This window comes from Tinamus guttatus, unplaced genomic scaffold (assembly GCF_059628265.1).
Source record: "Tinamus guttatus ecotype Peru unplaced genomic scaffold, ASM5962826v1 Tinamus_guttatus_pri_ptg000004l, whole genome shotgun sequence".
Lineage (NCBI taxonomy): Eukaryota > Metazoa > Chordata > Aves > Tinamiformes > Tinamidae > Tinamus > Tinamus guttatus.
In genome coordinates, this window is record NW_028288538.1 from 9,877,769 (window position 1) to 9,901,152 (window position 23,384).

A 23,384-nucleotide genomic window follows, 5' to 3' on the forward strand; every position below is an offset into this window, starting at 1 on the left:
GATTGCTTCATCCCTTCCTGTTTTCTGTGCTTTCACCTTAGTAGCCTACTGTAAGCTTCTGAAAGGGACCTTAATTCAAATAATAGAAAAACAAGATTTTTCAGGCATCAAGTGCTTCTGCAGACTCAGCATTTATATTTTCCTTTTTTTTTTTTTTTTTTTTTTTGGCTGAGGAACATCTGAATTTTGGAAAGCATAAATACTGGGCCATAGGCAAATGGAAGTGCTCTATGTTCCTCAGTGGGCTTGAGAGACAAAACTCCAGAGTTTGCAATAGGAATTACCTTCTAAAAGACCACAGCAGATTATCCAGTAATGCAAATACTGTAGTTTATTGATGAAACAGGACTGAGTAAATGCTACCAATGAACTTGGATCACTGGCTTACTCACTGTTCAGTCTTTCACTGCTAGTGGCTTTTTGTGGGTGCAGAGAAGGCTTGGCAGGTGTAGAAGAGGAGATAAGCTGCAGCAGTCTGCACGGAGGAGCTGGGGATCGCCGTGATCTGCGCATCATCAAAGCTGTACCAGCTCTTGGTGACTGAGTGCCTGCAGAACGCCGTGTAGTGGCCGCCGTCCAGAAAGCCAAAGTGGTTCTGGAACAAGCAAGAGGGTTTGTTAAAACAGAAGGGTCTCCCTCCCCGGCAGCAAAAGCTGGGAAATGGCTATCATTTCCTATATGGCATGTCTGCATGTGGGGGAGAGGTTCTGGCTCTCTTTGGCCTGCAAAGAGGACTATTAATTTAAATAAATACTTTAAAATGGAGTAAACAATCCATAGATGATGACTGCGCTCTCCTATTTTGCAATGTTAAAATTACAGCCCAGCTAGTAGTCCTGATACGGGTTGCTATAAGCAGGTCCTGGCTGGCCATGTTTGTGGTAGAACAAGAGACTGCTGGTTCCTTATTTACAGACAAGGTCCATGCAGGAGCAGCAGAGTTACTGCTGGGAAGGCTGAAGAAGCTGCAGCTTTGCAGTGTTGGTCACTGTCCAAAACTGGGGCACCAGGGGGAGAGGGAGATGCGGGTAGTAACTTTTCTCCTCTTTGGTTACAGACTGTTACTGTATTATGATGTTTGTGGAACAAAAGGATTTGCATGTATGAAAAAGTAGCAGCCCTAGGGAAAATGTACATTAGGAACATACAAGTTTAATATTACTTATAAATATGCTAAATTATAATTCTAAAACTAGAACTTTTCTATAGCCATGTGTCTTATTACTCAAGCAAAATGAGACCATCCTCTCAGACTCTGGCTGCAGTGATTACAGGCAACCAAATGCAGTGTTTGGACTAGAGCCTGCACCACCTTCTCACTAACGAGAAGTGGGTTATTTTTTATTACTGACATTTTTATTTGGGAAGCACTTCAGCTCAATGGACACACTTGTCAGTAGAGGCAGAGTGGGGTTAGGGCTGTTCTGTTTTTTTTTTTTTTTTTTTTTTTTTTTTTCAAGCCTCTGAAGTGCCTGGAACAGAGACAACTGCTGCTCTGCCCAAGCCCAGGCAGCGGGAGGTCACGCAGCGTGGGGCCGGCTCGCTCACCACCACGGCGCACAGGCTGTACTTGGAGTTCCTGCGGAAGAGCGGCGAGCTGTAAGGAGACAGGTCCAAGTTGCTCAGCGGATAGCAAATGTCAGTTAGAAGTTTCTTTTTGTAGTTGCCTTGACAGTCAAACCTGAAATAAAAAATGGAATTACTTTAAATACCGGTCATCTTTGGTCTTGAATCGTGGGAGTTTCTTTAATGCTACCCTAGCAAAAGGGAAGGAATAAACCACACTAAACTACTGCACAATCTCAAAGACCTGTAGTCCTGGGAAGCATTATGGTAAACTGACACACAATGCACTAAACCCACAGGAGATGTTTAGCAAAATAAGCAAATAGCTTCAGCATACTTCTGCTTATTAAAATGGCCCCAGGTGCCAAGAGCAGTCAAAGCTCTCGTATGAGCATCACTGTGTCCCACAAGGTTTGGACTGCACCGTCACTGACAACAACTCTTTCTTGCCAAGCTCAATGCCTCTTTACTATGTAATATTTAATTACAATGCTGTACTTCTATCTTTTACAGTGTGGCCATGTGTGTGATGTGGGAGAACAGAAGCTAAATTCAGCATGTAAAGGGAAAAGTGTATTCAAAGAGAAATACTAGCATTATATAACATAGTTATACACAGAGTGAGCAAATACTCAGCATGTAAGTGGTGTGTAGTACAGAATAAGAAAAAAATAGCTCTTGAGATTTTAGGAATGCAACTTGAATGTATGATGGGTCTGGTTTTTGTCACTGCTCACCTAATCCTCCATTTTGAAACCTCCAGGTTTCAAAATATTTAAAAGACCCAGTTCTAGTGATTTTTATCCAAATATAAGTGGCTGTCTTTCATGTCTCACAAATCTCTACCATATGTAAACTGTACCTCTTTAAATGAAAAATAATTATCTTTGGTGCCTTGGTTAAGTTGGCCTTTACTGCAGCATCTTGTTTTGTCCCACACCATGAACAAAGGATTTGGTTGTTCCAAGTCAGTTTGTCTTGCTGAAAGAAGCATCTGAGACAGTCCTGTTGGGAGAAAATAAGTAAATAAATAAGATCAATAGATCTCTTCCCGTTACTTCTGCAAATTGAGGTGTGACACAGCGAGGCTCATGAACACTCACAGCTGCTTTTGAACAGTTCTTCACATGTCTTTCACCCCATGGCAGCTCAGGGGCAGCCCTCCCACACTGTCACCAGCCTCCACACAGGCTACAGGCTGGTTGAGAAACCCCCCTCTTCACAGAACCCAATCCCCAGCTGAAGAGCATCCCTTAGGCCCCAGGGATCCATAGCAGTTAAAAACCTGCATCTTCTTAGTAACATGTATTAGTCTAAACTTCCCATCTCAAGCAGAGACCACCAGTATCAGACATCCTACCTGCAGAGAGCACGCACTCTCAGAGGGGATGGGGAGAGAAAGAACTGTGAAGATCTCGGGTTTGTCAGTGGTGGTCTCGCATTCCAGGCATGTAATATCGTAACTGAGTTGTCCCTCAAATAGCTGTGTGATAATAGATGTCTCACCGACGATCACTCTGTTTTCTCTTGCACCAGTTGCACTTCCTTGGCATCTTCTGCTGCTTGACTATAAAAGGGGAAAAAAAATTAGCAAAATACAAGTAACCCACTGTTTCACAAGTGCCTTCATAGCTATTAATGTTCACAAGACTGTATCTCATGTCTTGACAACTAAATCTGCAGAAGAAACAGAATGAATTACAGCTGCTCATGCCATTAAAATTTTCATCATATACTTAACAATTTTTCAAGAGAGTCTATGGATAACAAGGGCGTTTCTAAACAGTCTCTTTTCCATCCTCTTTTCCATACTATTCCATCCTCCGCATTACTAAGAATAGTAATTACCCTTACCTGAATAACACGGTTCATGAAAGCAAGCTGCCATCCCTGCGATGCCCAGGAGGGGACAGGCTCTTGCAACGTGACAGTTAATCATTGGATGTCTGTAATCTCATTATAAAGTCCCAGGGTTTTCATTGGCTGTAGCAATACTTACAGGTATTGACCAGAGCTGTGGCTTGGTTTCTAAAGAACTAGAGTCAGAGGGTCCAGATAAAAGGACAAGGCGGCATAACCAGTGTTCAAAGTGTTTTGTCCCAGTGCTATTATTATCAGCAACCCCTTCCAGCTCCCTATTAGCTTGGCAGCCTTGATCACAGACTGACAGACACGGTGCTTTGGCCACCCAGGGTAGGTCCATGTCATCCCAGCAGCTCCTCACACAGTATCAAACACGAGTGTCTGTGAAGGATGAGCTCCAACTTGCTCAGCGGTTCTGAAGAGGAAACAGTGACAGCCCCAAAGGTCCCCGTGGGCTCTCACCTTCTTGAGAGCCTCATGGAGTTCATTGAGCACACAGATCAGAAACTCCTGCGCGTCCTGCTGAGTCTGCTTGGTAAACGCCGGGTACCGCTCCCCAAGGACCGAACGAAAAACCTCCGGGGAAACGCAGTCAAACTCCCCCAGCCACATGTCAGACATCAGATAGCCAAAGGCAGTCGCAGACTCGCCATTCTCCCTTGAAAAACAAAAAAACCCAAGTTTCAGGTAACGTATGATAATGTGGTAGCTCTCCTTCCTAACAGGACCATAACAGACAAGCTTGGAAAGCATATATAGGTACAACTCTGATTGATTGCCTCTGTTGTTTGGTTCAAGGGTCTTTGCAGATAGTAGAAAGCAATAAGAATCATCAGTGAGCCAAAAAAGGCAGTAAGAAAAAATAATCAGTGTGAATAAAACAACTTACTTGCACAAGGCCGCTACATACTTTCCCGAGAGGAAGTACTCCACAAGGGGTGACATGCTGCAGAGGCACTGCAGGACGGCGTTCATGTAGCACGTGTTGCCCAGGTTTCGCAGCCCCGTGAGCCCTTGGTACAGGTGGTTCATCTTATCCATTGAGTCTTTGCTGGAATCTCTCAAGTTCTCCAAGCAAACAGAGCTGCATTTCCAACTAGCAGGGAGAAACACACAGCGGTGCAAAGTTAAGATGCTACAAAGCACTTGGTATTGAGCAACTTGTCTCGAGGCAATGTTTTCTGCTGCGTCAAAATCATTGTAGGTCCATTCACATTTACTTTCCCTGAGCTAATACAGTGATAAAGACCTCCTAAGCCTATAAGTCTGTAGAAAACTACATAGGCCACACCGCTAGCATCCAGGTAGGAAAAGCCATCTCTAGCACTGATCACGCTTCCCTCCGTCCTAGGCAGACCAACGTCTCCCCTCCCTGCCTTGCACTTCGCTTGTTCCTCACTGCTGCACCCACCTGAGATTTGCCCCTGTTCCCCAGCAAGAGGCTCTGCTCCAGCCCCTCGGCCGCGGCGCTCCCGCGGCACCACTGGGAGAAGCCACACGGCCGCTTTGCTGATTGCAGCGAGCGCAGCACATGGAAACACCACCCGGCCAAAGCACCGGGACGGCTGCGCCTTGGCCGGGCAATGCAGCACAGAGCCAGGGAGCGCTCAAAATCAGGAACTAATTTTGGACCTTGTATGGAAGCTGGATTTTTGACAGAAAACTTGAACAAGTGCATACGCTGTCCACATTTCTCCATATTTAAGACAGTAGTAGTACATAGCTTATAGCAGTATTACTGTGAATTAAATGAGCCTTCCTCACTGGAAACAGCAGTGACGGCACATCACAAAGATAAGATGGACACAGGTTCCCTCTTCTATCAAATGGTTCCTCCCAGCCAAGCAACTTCCAAGCTTACAGTTTTAAACTTCATTTTGATATGGAAACATCAGAAAAGCTGCACTGCTGGAGAGACAAAACCCGTCACCTCTCCCAGGCTGAGGGCTGTTTTCAACCATCTAACGCCCGCACAGCCGCAACGGTACCGAGAGCAGCAGCGTCTCCGGGCAGCGGCACCTCTAGCTCTGCGGCCACCTCGTGCGGCCCCCGCGGCCCGCGCAGGACTCACAGGGAGTACAACAGGTCGGCGTCGTCGGGAGCGGCCGGTGCGCGGGCTGCCATGTGGGGCCGCGCGCGCGGGAGCCGCCGCTCGCCTCAGCCTGCCCTGCTCATGCCACCCCGCGCCCCCCGCGGCGGCGCATGGCGCGCGGCTCGCGGCCCCGCAGCGCCCGCCTCCGCTTTGTGACGCTCCGGGGTTCCCCGGGTTCCTGCATTCCGGACGCCCGGCGCCCCCGGCTTCCCTGCGCCCGCAGCTCGGGTGCCTCAGGGCTTGTAGGGGGTGGGCGCCCTACGGGAAGGGCGGCGAGGGCCGCAAGGGCGAAGCGAGTCCGCCCTGCCTGGGCCTGCAGCCGCTCTGGGGCCTGCAGCCCCAAAATTCACTACAAGTGACAAAGTAACTAAACGCAAAATAACAAATAAACCTTAGTTAACCTTTCTCCGTTAGCCTGGTACTAGAAAAAACAACAAGACATGTTTTCTTATATGGACTTAACAAGAACATGATGTGCCTGGAGAAGATTGAGAGGGATCGATATGTAAAAATACCCGAGGGGAGAATGATTCTAAAGAGGATGGGGTCTAACTCCTCTCGGTGGTGGCCAGCGACAGGACAAGGGGTAATGGGTGCAAATTGAAACCCAGACAGTTCCATCTCCATGTGAGGAAGAACTTCTTTCCTGTGAGGGTGACAGAGCCCTGGGACAGGCTGCCCAGAGAGGTGGTGGAGTCTCCTTGTCTGGAGATCTTCTAAACCTGCCTGGATGCCACCCTGTGCCACATGCTCTGAGTGTCCCTTTCTGAGCAGAGGGATTGGACTAGCTGATCTCTAGAGAGCCCTTCCAACCTTAACCATTCTGTGATTCTGTGATATCAGATGGAAGAAGCTGAAGATTTTACCTAAACTTTAGGGAAGGCTGAGACAGGGCTGTAGCACAGGCTGAGAAACGAGCACCAGTACCTGACTCAAGTAGAAGTTAGAGCAGATCCGTGCAGGAGGAGATCCACTGCTCAGCTGCAGCCAGGGCTCCAGGGGAGGGCAAGACCCTTCCCTACTGTTACTTTTGACAGGAAGTTTTTTTCCTCCCTCACTAAAGGCCATTTTGGGGCAACACCAAGAGACAGAGCTGCCAACCAGTTGCAACGGTTGTTACTTACATCTTTTGAAAAGAGAAAGCCAGAAGTTTCAACCTGAGAAAATAAATCAGCTCGCCACTTATCCCAACTCCAAAGCGCCCTGCAAAAAAGGGGTCGTCAAGTGCTGCTCAAGTGGCATCTGTCTCGACCTCCCCTGTCACCACCCAAGGGCCCTCAGCAATCACCATCTCCCTCCCACCTCCAACACTGCTTACAGAGCAGCGATACGACACAAACATGGGAAGCACCCCCGGGATTTGCTGATAATAGTTGCTAGTGGTTTTTGGTATGAGTTTGTGTCTTTGTCCTTCTATAAGGTTAAATAATATTGAGATAGATATCATTATTACTAATAAAATTGTAATTATCCCTGTAAGACCTGCTTATCTTACCTTTCCTGATCAAATTCATCTGAAATCTCCACATCAGGAACTTATTCTCTGGTTTTCTTGGAAAGCCCCTGCTACCTGGCTGCATATTCTTCTCATCATCTGATGTGAGAAAGCAAATACACAAAAATAAATTAAACCCCCAAAAGCTTAACGTCTACAGATCACTGAGCTTTATGTTTACAGCCCCGTATTAGTGCCAGCAACATTTTGTAATTTAGTACACTGAAATTCTGGCCTTGCAGATGGTCTGCACAAAGCAATTGTATCTTGATTTCACTAATAAATTAATTTTCTTAGTGTGACTGAACCATATATTTAGAGCAACTGCAGTGCTGCTCACTACGGTACAGATCTAGGTATGTCTAGTTAAATATTTCTCCCGGACCTGTATCTGCCAGTGTAGCCAACGCTGCACCCGACCCACCACCCATTAACACAGCCTCTCCTGGAAAAGGCTTACTCTTTCCTGGCATGTTTCCCCAGAGGAACGTCTTCATACTAGGAAAGAGAAAATCTAAACAGCACAAAAAAGTAGATGAAAAAAGTTCAAATAGCGTGTCAAAACCAAACAAACAAGAACTTAGCTTTGCTCCTTAGCAGCAGACTGGGTGCAGAACACGGACACCTTGGTTCTGTTTGGAAAATTGGCATCTAGAACCCGCAGCCAGGTCCCATTTTGAGGTAACCAAGCAAACGTGTTTCACAGCAAAGGCTGTGAAACTTCAGGATTTTGCAATTCTCTCCTGTTGCATACGGAAGTCCCAGGGTATCAGTGTGGATCCATGTGAATTTCTTGATCAAGTTTTAAGGACAGCACAGAACTATGGAGTATGGTTAACTTGTAAATAAATCTATTTTAAAATTCCGTTTGAAATACCCATTAAGATGTGCTCTAAAACAAGCCAAGAGAGGTGTACAGATGAATGGAAACTTTTTGTTGTCTGTATAGGATGCCAGACAACGGCATTGCAAAACACATAGCAGTCCACAGCACTAACGAGCATTGGTTCTGCTTTTACTAATTGTTAAAAATGTTCTTATTGAAAATAACCGCATTTGCCTTGAAGAACTGGGAGGCAAAATAATAATAATAAAAAAAGAGAGATAGATGACTTGAAGAAAGGCACTAAACAGAAAGTACTAAGTTAAAATACAGGTTGATGGCAACATTAAAAACTTTTCAAAACTATTATTGGGAAACATTAAGAGCTACTTATATTAAATTCAACCTGTAAGGGCTCTCATGCTGGTATAACAAAACTTGTACTGGGAATCAAGTCACTAAAATCCTGAAAGGCAGTGTCAATATTTTAAAAATACTATAATCAGATATCTCAATTTTATTCTTTGTACTGAAACTCTGCTGAAATGCATCATAGTAAAATCCCAAAATATAGGCTATTCCTACTTTTTGTGGAACCCACATCAAGACCTTGATTATATTATTTTAATGACAAACTCATGCGGAAATTCCCTGTTACCTGCTGCAGGCTCTGGGGTTTAGAATTACTCTCCTATGCTCTAAGATTCTCGCAAGGAAAAGAGATAGTCATAAAAGAAGAAATGCAAAGTCAGCAGGTCTTTTCAGAAACTTTTGCTTGCTTGTATCTTTTCTGTTCCCCTCATTTATCTCTTGCCAGGATACAACTTGAACTGTTATTACCATGCTTCCAGCTGGGATCTTTTCCCCTTTCAGTCTCTTGAAGTGGGAAGTGGTGTGGCCTTAAAAGAGATGCTGCTGTGGGAAAAAAGCCTTTTCCTGATGGTGTGGCTGCTGATCAGTACTAGGAAATCAGGTCCCCAAGAGCTTCCTCTGCTGTGATTTTGCCACAGTGAATTTGGCATTGCCTCGTTCTGAAGCATTTCAGCACTTAAAGTGCTGCAACAAGGCAGTCAATGCTGAACTTGATGTATTATTTTAAAAGATCTAATTAGCATATTGGTATATTCGAGATGATCTGCATAAAGAAATGCTGATGTTGGAGGGAAAAAAAAAGTGCAATTTAAAACACGAGTAGCATAAGCAACCAACACTAATTTGGGTGCATAACATTCAGTTTAACCTGATTTCAAGGGAGTTTCATTCTAATTAAAAATATTCTGAGGGTTATGGGAAAAACCAAAACCACCTGACAATACCATAACTTACCTATTCCTATTTCTCCATGTAGAAAAAAATCCTTAAGTGGTTTAGTTTGAGAACTATTGAAGCATCTCCAATTTTTACTAAAAATAATTAGAAAAAGTTTGAATTGATATCCTCGTACTTAAAAACTAGCACGTAAGAACATATGCTGATGCTCTGGTTTGGGTTAGTTAACAGCAGCTCTATGATGTTCAGTGGGGCCTCTCCTTTCTCCTTACAGCTGAAGAGGCACAAACGCTGCTCTGCTCCTAGGCAGGGACGGACACGCGCTGCAGGAGCGGGGAGGTTTCTGCAGAGGAGCGACACTCCTGATGCACTCAGCCAAATTAAGCTCATTTTGGGGTCATTTTGATGTGCCTGCAGCTTAATTTAAAAAAAATGACAGGTCAATAGCACAAGGCAAATCCTAGCAAGGCAAATTACTACTACTACAAATTTTCTTTGCCATCATCTCTTTCTAATGCCTTCTCTGAAGAATATGGATTTGTTTAATCTGCTGGTCTGAGAGAAAAGACCATGTGTAAAGTTGCAGTCAGGCACCCAAAGAGAAGTTCCTAATTCAAAACAACTATTTTAGGTTTAACACATTTAGGTTCATTTACTTATTAATCTTATCATACATTTTGTGCATTAGTCGAGTTTCACACTTGTCTCATTTGTGGTTTAAGCCAAAGTTGAGATACCTCAAAGACGAGCAACTGCTTTGATCCAGCATGGCAAATTCTACTTTTCCACATAAAGAGTTACTCAAATTCAACCAAATGAACTTTCAGACTAAGATGGACAGCAGAATTCTGTAAACAAGAATAAATTTATTTTAGATTCTTTAAAGATTTAATGATATACAAAATGTATACAGTATTATATCCTTATAACATTTTACCTTTCCCCGTCAAACATAAAACACCATTTAAACAGCTATTGTGTTCGTGCCTTAGGTCTGTATCTATAAGATACACTACTGAATAAAAAAATTTATAGAGCTTTATACTGCCCTTGTAATTAAAAATTACAAATTAGTACCTATGTAACAAAAAAAAAACAAAAACAAAAAAAAAATCGCAGCATGAAACTTCAGTTGGACAACAGGTTCTTGTTGCTGAATATTCAACAATATTTGGGACAGTTAAATTACATTTTATTGGCATAAAGGTGCATTGCAATCTCCCGTACTTTACATAATGATAATCCAACCCTAGTCTCTCTTAAATAAGTACCACAAATAACATAACATTAAAGATGTTTCTACACAATTTTAAATACATTTAAAAGTTATGTGTACATTCGGTTTTGATATACTGGTTTTACGAGATCTTTGGAAGGCATAACTTCTGAAGCAGTCACTACGTACAAAGAAAAGCACTTCCAACTTGTGTTCTTACAAGGCAACTTATTTGGACCAGTACATACTATTTCTTCTATTAAATGTGATTATACCAGTCTATCATGGCTTTGTTCATTTTACTATCTGACGGTGACTTGATAAAACTGAAATGTATAAAACAAGAAATTACATTATGCACAATTAGGGCTCTAGTCCACAAAAAACCCCAAACGATACAAAAACAGCTTTACAGCCCTGAAGCTGAATCCTGATTCAGGAGACTCTCTCTTTCCTGCTCTCTCTCTCAGAACAGATCAAGTTTCTGCCTTCAACCTCAGCCCATGGGTGTGCCCACACACATCCCTCATCTGAATCTGTCCACTTAAAAAAGACATCTGCCAAGAAAATGTTAGCAAAACACTTCTGAAAATGCTCAGAGAGTACTCTGGCATCACAGAGGTAGGTGCTGTCTCCTTCAGTCTTTGGCTGATTGACAGTCAGACAGCTGCCAAACAGACACTTTACCTTAAAAACATCAACTACCAAAATCCTTTTGGTTGAAGGCATATTGCACACCACAGGATTACAGAGAGGAAATCCTCCACTAAACCAAAGCAAAATTAAAAATAAACCTTCTGCTAAAAAGCCCCTTTAAAAACATATCATAAATACTTGTCATTATTCAACCTTCTAAAATGATCAGCTGCCAAGCTGTTCTCTGTAGATGGTTATCACAAGTTGTTAGGTCCTCAGATTTGGACCACCTAAAATTCCACTTATAACACAACGATCCTTGTTTTGATATATCTTTCTTATAAGTGAAGACAAGATAAGTGACAACTTTGTGACATTCCATGAAGTTTGGATGAAGCCACTGATTTGGTCACATCATTTTAGAGCATCAGACGAATAGAATTAGCTGAATCTGATTCTTTGGTGCAGCTTCCAGGCTGAATTGTCAATTCAGGGGAATCATCCTGAGGAAATATAATCTTGTCAGGTGTGTAATCATTCCTCTTCAGATCTACAGAAACAAAATGAAGTCATATGGATTACTTTCAGTATAGTAGAATCACTGAAACATAAAAACCCTTCAGAAAATATACTTTCTTCCAGGTTCAGATTGTGTAAGCTTAAGGATTTATAGAAAGAATTCCTCAGTATGCCTCCACTGTCAGAAATAATATTTTTTACTATACATTCAATGGGAAGCCTAAGGAAGCTCTATTAAAAACAGAAGTGATGAAAATTTCAGAATATTATTTATAGATATAACAGCAAATATTGAGTCATTCTGCAAATAGAATTTGGATCTTTCCATAATCTGTTTTGATATTACTAGGAGTTCCCAAATCAAAATTAAAGGGAACAACCCTTCTTCCTCTGACAACCAACTTGGAAGAGAAGTGTGAAACAGGCAGGAATCCTGCAAGTTTCCTTATGTTGTTCTGCTGGAATCTAAACCCCAACACAGAAGAACAATTTGATGGTTTGAGAAGAGCACTGTTTAGTCCATGTAACAGAAGTATCCAAAACCAAATGTGTTAACAGAATGGATCTCTGCAGTATAAAACATTTTAATAACATAACTCCCCCACCACCATTTTGCACAACATTTCAAAACTTTTGCAATTGTCTTAATCTGCTTTTCGTTTTTATCCAAGACCTTTTTTTTTAATTTTATTTATTTTTTTAGAGTGACTTCTGACATCTAGATTTTTCTAGTGCACTTTCCCAAAATGCCCAAATACTGTGCATGTGGATACAGAATACACAGACATTCACAATTTCTCCATTTCGGGTTTTATTTTAAAATGACATATCTTTTTAAAGATGTCATGTTTTAAAATTACAAAACTGCCGTTCGTTCATTACCCCATTTTCATATTATGACACAGTTATGGCACAGCATCTCATACAACATACGACACGAGTGTCTTAGAAGAAAAATATCAGCAGCTCTTACCAGGAAGCTTAAGTTTCCTGCAACAGGAGTTACAGTGATGCTTAGCTCTGAAGTTTTTTATTGCATCCTCTCCTAAATTGGCCGGCCCAAACACCATATCATATGACCTTAAAAATAAAGTGTATGTAAGCAGGGATTGTATGAATTCAAGTTCATTGAAAAAATAAAAGTTTTTTTTTAAATCCTCCTTTTTTTACCTTTTTTCTCCAGCTTTTATCACAGAAGGATCTGTTAAATTTTCACCAACACCTTCAGAAAGCACACGAAGAAAAAGTTAAATCTGATATATTACATAAATGCACTAATATTGAAGGCTCTGTTTCCTCAAGAAAGGAGGGAGGGGGAAATCAAAATGATAAAAGGAAACTTTTGCCATAACACAAATTGCTTCTAAACAAAGACTTTGCTATTTTTGTATATGCCAATAGCTCTTCACTTTTTTTTTTTTTTTAAACCTTTTTTAAACTAAAGAGAAATTTCCCATGCAGATTTGCTCACAGCCAGAATATCTGATAAAATTCAGGTGTTGCAAATCATTAGAAAATAATAAATATTAATATTTTAAGCCCACCATTGATTCCAGTTACCTAGATCAAGATGCATTAATAACGCTTATTATTTATTATGGGTATATGCATTATTATTAGATGCTACAAACCTTATCTTGGGCCCAAACACAATTTCAAAATCAGGACGTTACCTTGCAGATCAAGCACCAACAATTCCCCTCTCGTATACTCGTAAGTCCAATGGCTGAAGGCTAGCATAACCTCCTCTAGCATGTTAGTTGGAATTATTTCATCACCATTGTTGTTGTTATATTTTCTAAACTCTCCAGTCATGCACTCTTCAACCGCAAACCACTGACCAGCAGAGTGGCAATATAACAAGAAAACTTCCAGGAATCTAGTTAAAAAAAAAAAGTTAATGAATATGTTTCTAAAACAGGAGACAAATATATCATTTTTTAAATTGATTTACAAGTCATTTACAGGTTTTGAAACTACTATAGAAAGTCATTCATATTATGATACTAACTTAGAATCAGTACAAAAGTGTACAACCAAGGCTAACTGCAGTTTACACATTTCTAACAATGCTCTGAGACATCTACTCACAAATAAGGACATAATGTATTGAGCCATGTGTTCACAACTTTCTAGGCACCCTAAGTCACCAATGTGTAATGCAAGGAAAGCTTAAACACACTTACCTTGGAGAGTATGGAATAGATTTGGGCTTCATCTGATTGAAAGCAAATGTGAGCTTCTGTGCTGCCCTCTGTTGTTGAATTTCCTACAAGTCAAAGCTCATATTTCAGTAGCCGTACTATACAAGAGGAAACATTATTGAAAAGATAGCAGGAATGGTAACTGTCTATGCCTACAAAAAGAGTGGAAATCATTTCATTTCTTAATTACGTCTAGATTTTAAAATACTGGACTATTTGAGCAAATAAACCATACTGGAGTACAGTTTTTAACCCTTTAGTTCATGGAGAGCTTGTTATTTTTTAATAAAATAAATTATATAAACATACATTGGTTTTCAAGCGGAAAAAATCCTATTTCATATTAATATTATGCCGGTGTTTGATAATTGACAAGAATAAAACTTACTCTCAAGCACAAATGTAACACAGTGTCCTCTTTATAAATGCTTGACCAAGTATTCACAACTTCAGGAAGGAAAGACTTGATGATATAAAGATGTCCTGATTTCAAGATATCATATTCTGACCATGTGCATACTACTTTAAGGGCTCGACGTAAACCTCCTCCCATCTCCTCTTTACTTAAAAATTCAATTTTAGCACAGAGTCCCAGCTGTGACCAGGAAGACATGCTGTTGTTCAAGATGTTGGGAGAACTTTCTTCGAGGCGATACACAGTGACCGGTTCACCTAAATTACAATCAAAAAGCAATTGCTGCATTTATTTTTCCAAGTTTAAAAATACAAGCAGTGAAAACATCCAATTCCTTAAATTTCAACACAAAGTGATGTTAAGTTGTTAATAATATTCTGAAACACTGTAAAATTTTAAACTAGCCAGTGGGAATATCCCTCTCTAACTTCTTTCATAGAGCAGCAAGGTAACACTGCATTTATATCCTCCTGATTAGAATTATTAATGACACTGTCTAAACAGTGTTAAGAACACCATTTATTTATTTATTTACATTTTATACGAGTCAAAACAAGTCTCTATTTAAGGACTACTTCCAGAAGAGTTTGTTATAGAAACTGTTTTTTACTACAAGACCACTATCAGCATTCCTGAGGACAAACAGCCAACTGCCATTAAACACTGTGCTAGAAAAGGTGTCATTAGACTCATCTGAGTGCTGCAAGACAGATGCTAGATATTATTTTAGTCCCTTATCTACATTTAAGACGCTATGAGAAAATGTCAGGTTTGATTTGATCATTCCATATTAGAAGTAAATCTATACTGGGTTTTCTTTTCTTCCCCCAAAGACTATATTGAACCAATTCTTTGCACTTTGACCCTCTGTCCATTAGAAAGAATTATGTTCTTACCTCTTGGAGGCACAGGAGTGAATGGGATGCTCTGTGATAACCTCATCAAGTTATTTCTTTCTACCGCTAGAGAAAAATTATAGCAGTTGTCAAACTTAAATAAATAAATAAATAAATAATGTAATTAAAATATGAACTGTTAGTACACGAGACACTAACCTGAGTAATAGTAATTGATATCCATGATAGGCTTGAAAGGAGAAGCAATACCTGAAAGAGATCAAGAAATGAGAGATACACTATCTGCTACCTACGTTGGATACTAAAAATCACTACATGTAAAATAAGTTTTCAAAGCAACTAGTAAGTCTGAAGAAGATTTGATAGGCAGAGGGTTAAGTATTACATTTAGCTCTTTACTGAGAGCGCGCAAAGGTGAAAAAACCTACAGGGCTCAATGGTAGGCTATTTATTAAAAGAAAAATCATCATCACAGTATTATCTGTACAGTAAGATCGAAATTAACAATAATTAAGTACATTCTCATACAAGACCCGAACTATTGCTTATATGAAAAGCTCCCAGTTTGTTTATATGAGAAAGAGTAAACTTACCATTCAAAGCATCTTCTTCAGATGGCCTGTGAAATGTTCCCCCCCAACAGAAAAAAGCAGTCATTAATTCTCAAAAAACTTGTTTGGTATTCACCGATTTTGCCACATTATTCTGGAGTCACCTTGTTAACTTTACAGTACTGTTTTACCCTATTTTTCAAGGGCAGTACAGGTTTCTTAATTACAGCAGAGTAAGGGAAGGCTGTTAAGTAGCCTCCTGTTTTTAGAGCTACACTTTAAATACCAGATCACGCACAACATTATGGTAAGCTTGCATCACAAGAGCTCTTTCCCACAGAGGTGCTTTAATTAAGACTTGTTCACAACAGCTTACCCTTCCCTTATCAGATTAATAAGGTAACAATTAACAAACAATTTAACAAACAATTAACTCGGCGGATAATTGTTAACAAGAGCAACAGTCACACGATTTCAGAGAACATTCACAGCTTGAAACATTGGGTAAAGACCTTTACCAGGAAGCCAACTCCTTAGCAAGTGTCAACATAGACCTCTTCATTTAAGGACGTGCTTAACCATCTGATATGTGATCCCATTAATTTACATGGAACTTGTCCAAGCATTTCACATGCGGAACAAATTCAATTACTTAAATAGAGAAAAGCCTTTGCCTTGTTCTTGCATTAAACATACTGCTCTAGCAATAAAAAAAGAACACACACACACACAATTCAAAACAGTAAGTTATCATAGAGCTTACTTACATTTGACTGCTATTTGAAGGTCTACCTTGCAACCAATCCTTTAAACCAAAGTGCAGAAAAAAGGGGGTTTCAGTTGCATAAGCAAAATTAGTGTATTTAGTTTTCTTGGGGGTTACATGTTTTAAGAACTTGCACCACAACCTGTATACTGGAAATATTTCTACAGACTGTTCTAAACTGTGTTGAAAGAAAAGACTTGAGCACAACTTAGGAATGGTAGCTACAATTTAAAGAACAGAAAAGGCATTATATGCATCACTCTTTCAAGAGTTATTTAAATATTCTATTCTAAAATACAATACCTATACACAAGAAGCAGACTTTCTTGTCACAGTTCAAGTTGGTCCCCTTCTGTTCCCTCCTTGACAAATAAGGGTCCCAATATCATTATTATTTTTTATACATTCTGTTTCTTTTATTCATTCAGAGCTTCTTCTACTTAATAAATATACAAACCGTCAGCAAGGCTGCTTTAGAGTCTATCTGCTGAGTGTCTTCACTTGATGCTCTTCTACTCTTGTTATACACTACAAATAAAAGAAATTCATAATTGGACAAGGAAAGGAGTATGACATTGTTACTCACCTATTTTCTAATACAGGGAGTATCTAGACAGTTTAATGCAGCTCTTACAAAAAAAGGCTTGATCCACACGTACATGACTGCTGCAAGTTTCCCAACCAGTCTTGGCTAGATCACTTTGCTTTTTACTACTTCAACTATTTGTGACAAAGGCAAAATAAGAGGATTCATCTGGCATGACTAGAAGAACCAGAATGAAACAGAACCAGATGCAAATAAAGCAGTAATGGATGTTAAGATGATTTAACTTCTTGCATTTCTTTTGTATCCTCTTTGAATACCTACTGTCAACATAATTTGGAGATAAAATTGGGTAACCTGAAGAGACAGCACACTTACATTCTTCTGAATGAACCACCAAAGGGTTCAGGGGATAGTCAGGAAATCCACCACAAGAACTAGACTGCCTCAGACTGGAGTCAGTTTGAAGACCCTGAAAAGAAATACCATTATTAGTCATCACTATCCCTGTTTTCTACTGCCAGTCTTTCAAATGAAGACATTGGCAATATCAAAGCAAATAGGGTGTTTTTTTTGGGTTGTTGAAAACGTAGCATAACTACTTATAGCTCAAATCCCCTCTGTTTCCCTCTCACCCACCCCCAAAATAAAACAAAACATTACTTTAAGGCTTTATGAATACTTTTTGGATAAAGATACAAGAAAGTAGAGTTTCCTATTTTAACTATAATGAACAAATTCAGCATTGAGGAGCAACCATGGCTCTAATTAACACAAAGAGTCTTCACTTACCTGAAGTCGAGTTGTCTCTATGCCCTCCAAAATGGCTTTTTTGAAGTCTTCCTGTTGCTCCTTTTAAAAAACAAATATGGCAATTTGTAAAATTATTATCAGAAATAGACAAAAATAAACTTTGTGGTCACATTATACATATTAGATGGTCCAGAAGAAGCACCTCAACAGAACTTTGGCACTGCAAACAGTCTGACTAAATTCTCATGTCAGAGTCTACCTCAAATAACAGGCAACTGCAAATGGGAATTTGTATTTACTAATACATTTATCTTAGCAACCAAAGCAAGAAAAACGGCGCTTTTTAAAAATATACGATAGCATCTAGAGAACAAGTTTCATATGATTAATAACCTTACTACAGTTATTTTAATTATTCTTTAAGGATACTGAAATTATACATCACATAGAAGTCTCCTAGAAAAGTCTTTTTCCCGCCTTGGAAACATAATGAAATTTTTGCATGGTCACTTCCTTAAGTCACATACACTATCATCTTGCTCTATCACTAATCACTAATTCACTGAAATTTTGCTACACCCATCCTGAAGCTTATGAGTCAAGTGTTTCATGTGACAACACTAAAACATTCTAATTTAAATATAGTTTTATCTTAATTTTAATTGATAGTTATATTCATCATCTCAGCTTTCACACAATCAGATCTTTCTTAACGTTTCATTAGTATCATATTACGAAGCAACAGTACTGATGGGCAGTTAAGATTGCATGGCTTTCCACTACACTTTCATCATAAAACTGAATAGATACATAAACATATACTGGCAAGAATGCATGCGTAAGTTCTGTAATTATATTTGCTCTTACATTTTTTCAAAACATATTATGAAGTTAACAATTTAAAAAAAGCCACTATCCCCATTAACCAAAGTTTCACAGAAAATCTTCCAAGCTTACCTCAATATCAGCACTCCTTTCCTTAATTCTGTTTGCTGCCTCTTTAAACCGCTGTAATTCCATGCTGTCCCTGTGACCTTTGACACAGTGAATTAAAAAAGAGTATTCAAAATCCCAGGCAGTGTGCAATAGTCTGACCATGCCAAATAGTTTGTATCATCATCACAAAGGATTACAAATCAAAGTTTCCATTTAAGTTGTGCGTGCCTGATTTCACTAGAGAAATTTTTCCAAATTCATAAAAATTATATCAAATTTTGGGACAATATATTTAGAGAAAACTATTGCTTTTCCCACATTAAGGTGCAGAGCACCACATTCAAACTGCAAATCTAACATTCTAAAAAATTCACGTGTTTAGGTCTTACATGAAGCAACTGGATAGACCAAATTGCCATATTTTTTGCAAGCATGATAAATGAAAGAAAAGCAGACAGTTTTCTGTAGTAGCTTTTACAACATACCCTCCATTACCTGAGCTGCCAAAAATATTCTTGAGCTTGATCAAGCATGTGGTTTTACAATAAATGAAGACCCATTTGAAGTCAGCAGGTAAAGCTGTGCCCTACCAAAAGTTTCACAAAATCTGGGCAGTAAGAATGAAGAGTATGTTTTAAATGCTACATATCACAGGATCATATGATAAAAAAATTGGCTTTGATAAAATAAGTATAGTTAGTATATGAAGTTATTAGTGGTGAAGTACATTCAAAGATCTAGATAGAGTTATACAATCACCAAAGCAGTTATTTTTTAGTCTTGCTTTATGAATAATAAGTGTTTTGTTTCTTAAATCATGAGGAAGTTATAAACAAGTAGCCGGTGAGTGTACAAATACTCTTCCTACAAATACACAAATCTAAAAATGCTAGTGCATCGAGTTATCTCCTTCGCACTCCAAGTCTTATAGTAGAACAAGCCCTTGTCTAAAGAGTTAAAAGCTCACATCTTCAACAAACTTTTGAAATACACTGAAAACAATAGGGATATTATAACACTTCTACAGGCAACTTGGCAATTCTAGATCGCCATCTTGTTTTATAAGCTAAGCCTAACCTAAAGCATTACCTATGTTGAAGTAATCAGTTAGTAAACCCACACCTGTGTTTTGCAATGAATCTGCCACTGTTTTACCATTCAAATGTGTAGGTACTCTAACCAAAAATATACATCTTTTTACTGTTAAGCAAAACTCAAGCAGAGGCACGATGCTGTATTTAAGAAAGGGACTTTGGAAGCTTCCAAAAGGACTGCCAAAAGATACATTAGCATAGGCAACAGTGGAAGATCCCAATTACAACTGTGTTTAGAAACATAGTACAGGAGGATCCCTCAGCTTGACACAGATACCACAAAGATATTTGTCCAGGATTCCATCAGCCTAAAAAGACTTCTGTAATTTTCGTCAAGAAATAGACAATATTTTTAGTTTGTGCAATGAGAAGGTAGGATCTTTGTAATAAGTTCTCCAAAGTTTGTCTACCATGCCTACATGAGGTAGAAGAGATGCTAATTGCACAAAACTGCTGTACTCAATAGCTATTTTTTTTCCTGAAAAATATTGTCTATGTGACAGAATTGACAAGAAATAACAATTTTTAAGTTAAAAAAAATCCAAGCAACATAAGGAAATTAGAGATGTTAAAAGCAAAAAAAAGCAGAGCATAACAGTAGAATAAAGTCACCTTCAACCGGAATACACCCAGATTACCATACAATTCTTGGTAAGTCAAACCTTGTGGTTTAGATTTGGTCCACAGTTTTTGAAGTAGTCCCATAAGGATGCTAGAACATAAATCTTGATTTTGTAGTTCCATTGCAAGGACATGTTGACTTTGGGAAAGTTTGTCTCTAATATTCAGTTTTCCATGTGAGTCACCACTTGTGTTACACTTGACTGTTGATGTCACGTCACAAGTTGGCAAAGGCAACTTCATTTGAGTATTGTTCTTCGATAAGTTGACAGAGGTCTGCTGATCACATTTGTCAACTCTGCAGCTGTAGTTATCATTAGTGTCACTCTCGTCATGAATAAAACCGCAATTAACGTATCCTCCATTTTCAACACAAGGTTGGGTGAAAGCAAGGCAAGCAGAGCCAGAAGCAAGAGGATAAGAGCAGCTAATAATGACTTCAGGACATTTAGAATCTACTTTATTATACTTACCCACAAATGCACCAAATTCTACATTATTATCTCCTTCTGTAGCCTTAGAGCAAACAGTCTCTTCATGCTTTATTGAAGAATCCAACTGACTTTTACAACTGGGCCGAGATGGCGTGCTAACAAAAAATTTAGCTGTTGGGGATGTTACATGTGGCATGCTGTTGGATGAATTGCCTAATTTTTTACTCCTGCTACTGGATTTTGAGATCTCTGCAGCCTGTATTCGTTGACGAAGTTCTGGAGGAGAAACAACATTTGGAAATAAGGCACTGCCTGAGGAACCTGCCTCTTGAAAGTTTATTTCTTCTCTTCGGGGAACTTGAGCTAATTCCTGACCAATTGTCTTATGTTGGCCTTCTTTGTCATCACGTATAGAAATGTTACAGAGTAAAGCATTATTTCTTTCAAGGCCTCCTTGAGGAAGAGTACCAAAAACATTTCCGATGCTATGTTTTTTCCATACAGAAGATCTTAGAGAGCCATCATCAATGAGGTTTTGTGCCAGATGTTTTGAAATGCTCAATTCCCGTGTAATTTCATTATGAACCTTGCTAGCTTCTGAAGCTTTCTGTGCAGTCAGTGTTTTCAGAGTGTCCACAGTTAGAGCAGACAGATCCTGTAGATGGCCAATCTGTGAATCTAAAGACTGCAGTGACCGCTTTATATAGTTGACACGATCACCAACTTCCTTTATCTGAATGCACATTTGTTCCACTCTAAGAAGAAGAAAAAAAAGAAGAAAAAAAAAGCATCTGTGAAAAATTCTCAATAGGCAAAGGAACTTGCAACCTTCCTGCACATCTAAGTGGGGAGGGGGAAATCTCTGAAACTAGAAAGGTGATATAAGAGCATTGGACTGATTTCTAACAGTGTTTGTAAACACTTTTGAACCACAAAACTAACACCCATCAACTAAGGGCCTACAGCTCCTTCAGATGTATTACCTTATAAACCATAACAAACAACTAAATTACACCATATCTTCCTCCCCAAGCTATAAGTTTCTCTGTTCACAAGTTTTATTTATAAATACTATACCGTTCAAAAGTGACTCGAATCCTCTCTTCACTTCCAGAATGGAATTTATCATCTTTTTCATTGAAATACATCTCAACACACAACTCTTCAAAATCATGAAGTTTCTTTTGATCTTCTTCTGTCAGGAAGAGTTCTAAAGAGAGAAAAAACAACAGGTCAAGAGATGCATATATAGTAAAGTAGTCGAGGTGATGAAAATTCGCAGCCATAACTTTACAAAAGATGACAAAAGAAAAAACACTCGATGCCTTATAAGTCTCTCTCTCTCTCCTCGCCACAGAAGAATCTCAACATCAAAGGATTCAATCAAAATAAAAATACTAACTCTGAGATGATCTGTGCACAATGTGCATATTCTTATGCACCTCCAATACTTTTTTTTTTTCATTTTTATGATTGTGAAATAGGCTAGCTTCCTTTGCTGGATTTTATAATTTGAATCTTTTTTGGGGGAAAAAAAAAAAAAAAAAAGAGAGAGAGAGAGTTTCACAAAAGGTTTTAAATAAAGACGAACTGTGTTTTTGGGGGTGGGGAGGGAAATGGGCTTCCCTCATTAGTATTATCAAAAGACCAAGTTAAGTCTGTTAAGTCTTTCTATTATTTATTTTTGATGAAAGTTAGCCTAAAAAGATTTTCTAGGAGCCATGCCCCTTGTAAGAACATCTCAGAACTTTGAAGAGAATTAGTGTTATGCAAAATTAAAAATACTGAATACTAGAAACTACTCCTCCCTTTTGTTGAAAGCAATATGCTTATGAACATGGAAGTTAACACTTTTCTGGCAGTCTGCTTTATTTGCATAAAAATAATAAAACAACTTTTTGGATAAGAACTGTTCATACTTGGCCCATCTGAAGTCTTGTCTTTCTTTCTTCTTTTACATATACAACAAAACAGGGAAGCCATGTGGCTAAGAATAATAAGTGGTGGAGGAAGAACGGGTTTCTCATGGTAGGCCATAATGAAATGATAACGTTGATACTTCCACACTATGTTTGAAATAGCCTTTACTTGTAAATAAACATTGCTGAAAAGAAACAAAAAGAAGCATTTTAACACAGCAAGTATTTTACTTAATTGTCTTCAAAAAAATCAATTTAATTACTGAAGTGTAAGAAAGAAAAATGATTTTAATGGAAACTAAATACATTCTAGAAAAACTTGGCTCTAAAGCTAGCAGTTATGAACTTGTTTCAACTAAGCTCAGTACCTTTTTACAGAAATTTCCAGTCTGTTAAATCTATTAAAAGACAAATATAAATCTGAAAAAGGATTAACAAAAAAATAACAATTATCAATTATTCAAATACTTACTTGAAAAATGCAATAAGGAGATTAACCATAATAATGTACTGTACAAAGAGGTAGACGGCTTGAAGAAATGGGGTCAACCATGTTCCTGGCCCACAGAGATGAGTAACTTTTTCATCAGAATTTTTTGCACATACTATTTTGGGAAAAAACAAACGAACACACATAGAAAATAGGTACAGCTTTTAGCACTCACAGTTACAACAGAAGACAATTGCCTTTGTGAAAATATAGACAAAAAGACCATTTAGGACCATGACACACTGTTCTGCAATTCACTAAATCGCCATATAGTAGCAATATGCTAGATAAGGTTTGATTAATGACACAGAGGAATAGCAC

The 23,384-nt window shown here is 38.9% G+C and overlaps 2 protein-coding genes across 2 annotated transcripts in view; both read right to left on the reverse strand.

The window, feature by feature from the left end:
• Nucleotides 1-409: 409 nt before the first annotated feature.
• USP50 (ubiquitin specific peptidase 50) lies at nucleotides 410-4,518 on the reverse strand. Its single transcript, XM_088526048.1, has 6 exons — nucleotides 4,319-4,518; nucleotides 3,892-4,087; nucleotides 2,927-3,133; nucleotides 2,429-2,571; nucleotides 1,549-1,681; nucleotides 410-595 (listed from the first exon to the last, which is right to left on the reverse strand). The coding sequence occupies exons 1-6, from the start codon at nucleotides 4,468-4,470 to the stop codon at nucleotides 410-412; spliced, it is 1,017 nt and encodes a 338-aa protein (XP_088382174.1). The 5' UTR covers nucleotides 4,471-4,518.
• Nucleotides 4,519-9,954: 5,436 nt separating this feature from the next.
• TRPM7 (transient receptor potential cation channel subfamily M member 7) overlaps nucleotides 9,955-23,384 on the reverse strand; it is a 51,884-nt gene continuing 38,454 nt past the window's right edge. Inside the window, exons 23-40 of the mRNA XM_088539965.1 lie at nucleotides 23,046-23,178; nucleotides 22,574-22,758; nucleotides 21,732-21,864; nucleotides 20,694-21,409; nucleotides 18,527-18,603; nucleotides 17,609-17,668; nucleotides 17,195-17,288; nucleotides 16,730-16,800; nucleotides 16,274-16,311; nucleotides 15,549-15,574; nucleotides 15,154-15,204; nucleotides 14,995-15,060; nucleotides 14,072-14,355; nucleotides 13,666-13,748; nucleotides 13,153-13,358; nucleotides 12,650-12,701; nucleotides 12,453-12,559; nucleotides 9,955-11,510 (exon numbers count right to left, since the gene is read on the reverse strand). Coding sequence (XP_088396091.1) covers nucleotides 11,380-11,510; nucleotides 12,453-12,559; nucleotides 12,650-12,701; nucleotides 13,153-13,358; nucleotides 13,666-13,748; nucleotides 14,072-14,355; nucleotides 14,995-15,060; nucleotides 15,154-15,204; nucleotides 15,549-15,574; nucleotides 16,274-16,311; nucleotides 16,730-16,800; nucleotides 17,195-17,288; nucleotides 17,609-17,668; nucleotides 18,527-18,603; nucleotides 20,694-21,409; nucleotides 21,732-21,864; nucleotides 22,574-22,758; nucleotides 23,046-23,178 — 2,513 coding nt within the window. The 3' untranslated portion in view covers nucleotides 9,955-11,379. The remainder of the gene's footprint in view (nucleotides 11,511-12,452; nucleotides 12,560-12,649; nucleotides 12,702-13,152; nucleotides 13,359-13,665; nucleotides 13,749-14,071; nucleotides 14,356-14,994; nucleotides 15,061-15,153; nucleotides 15,205-15,548; nucleotides 15,575-16,273; nucleotides 16,312-16,729; nucleotides 16,801-17,194; nucleotides 17,289-17,608; nucleotides 17,669-18,526; nucleotides 18,604-20,693; nucleotides 21,410-21,731; nucleotides 21,865-22,573; nucleotides 22,759-23,045; nucleotides 23,179-23,384) is intronic.

Excerpts from the sequence above, each read along its gene's own strand:
- USP50 (XM_088526048.1), bottom strand. The coding sequence starts at position 4,470 with ATGGATAAGATGAACCACCTGTACCAAGGGCTCACGGGGCTGCGAAAC. Across the intron at positions 4,088-4,318 it reads TATGTAGCGGCCTTGTGCAA|GGAGAATGGCGAGTCTGCGA; the intron begins GTAAGTTGTTTT and ends TTGTTTTTCAAG. Across the intron at positions 1,682-2,428 it reads ATTATTTTTCATTTAAAGAG|GTTTGACTGTCAAGGCAACT; the intron begins GTACAGTTTACA and ends TTTTTATTTCAG.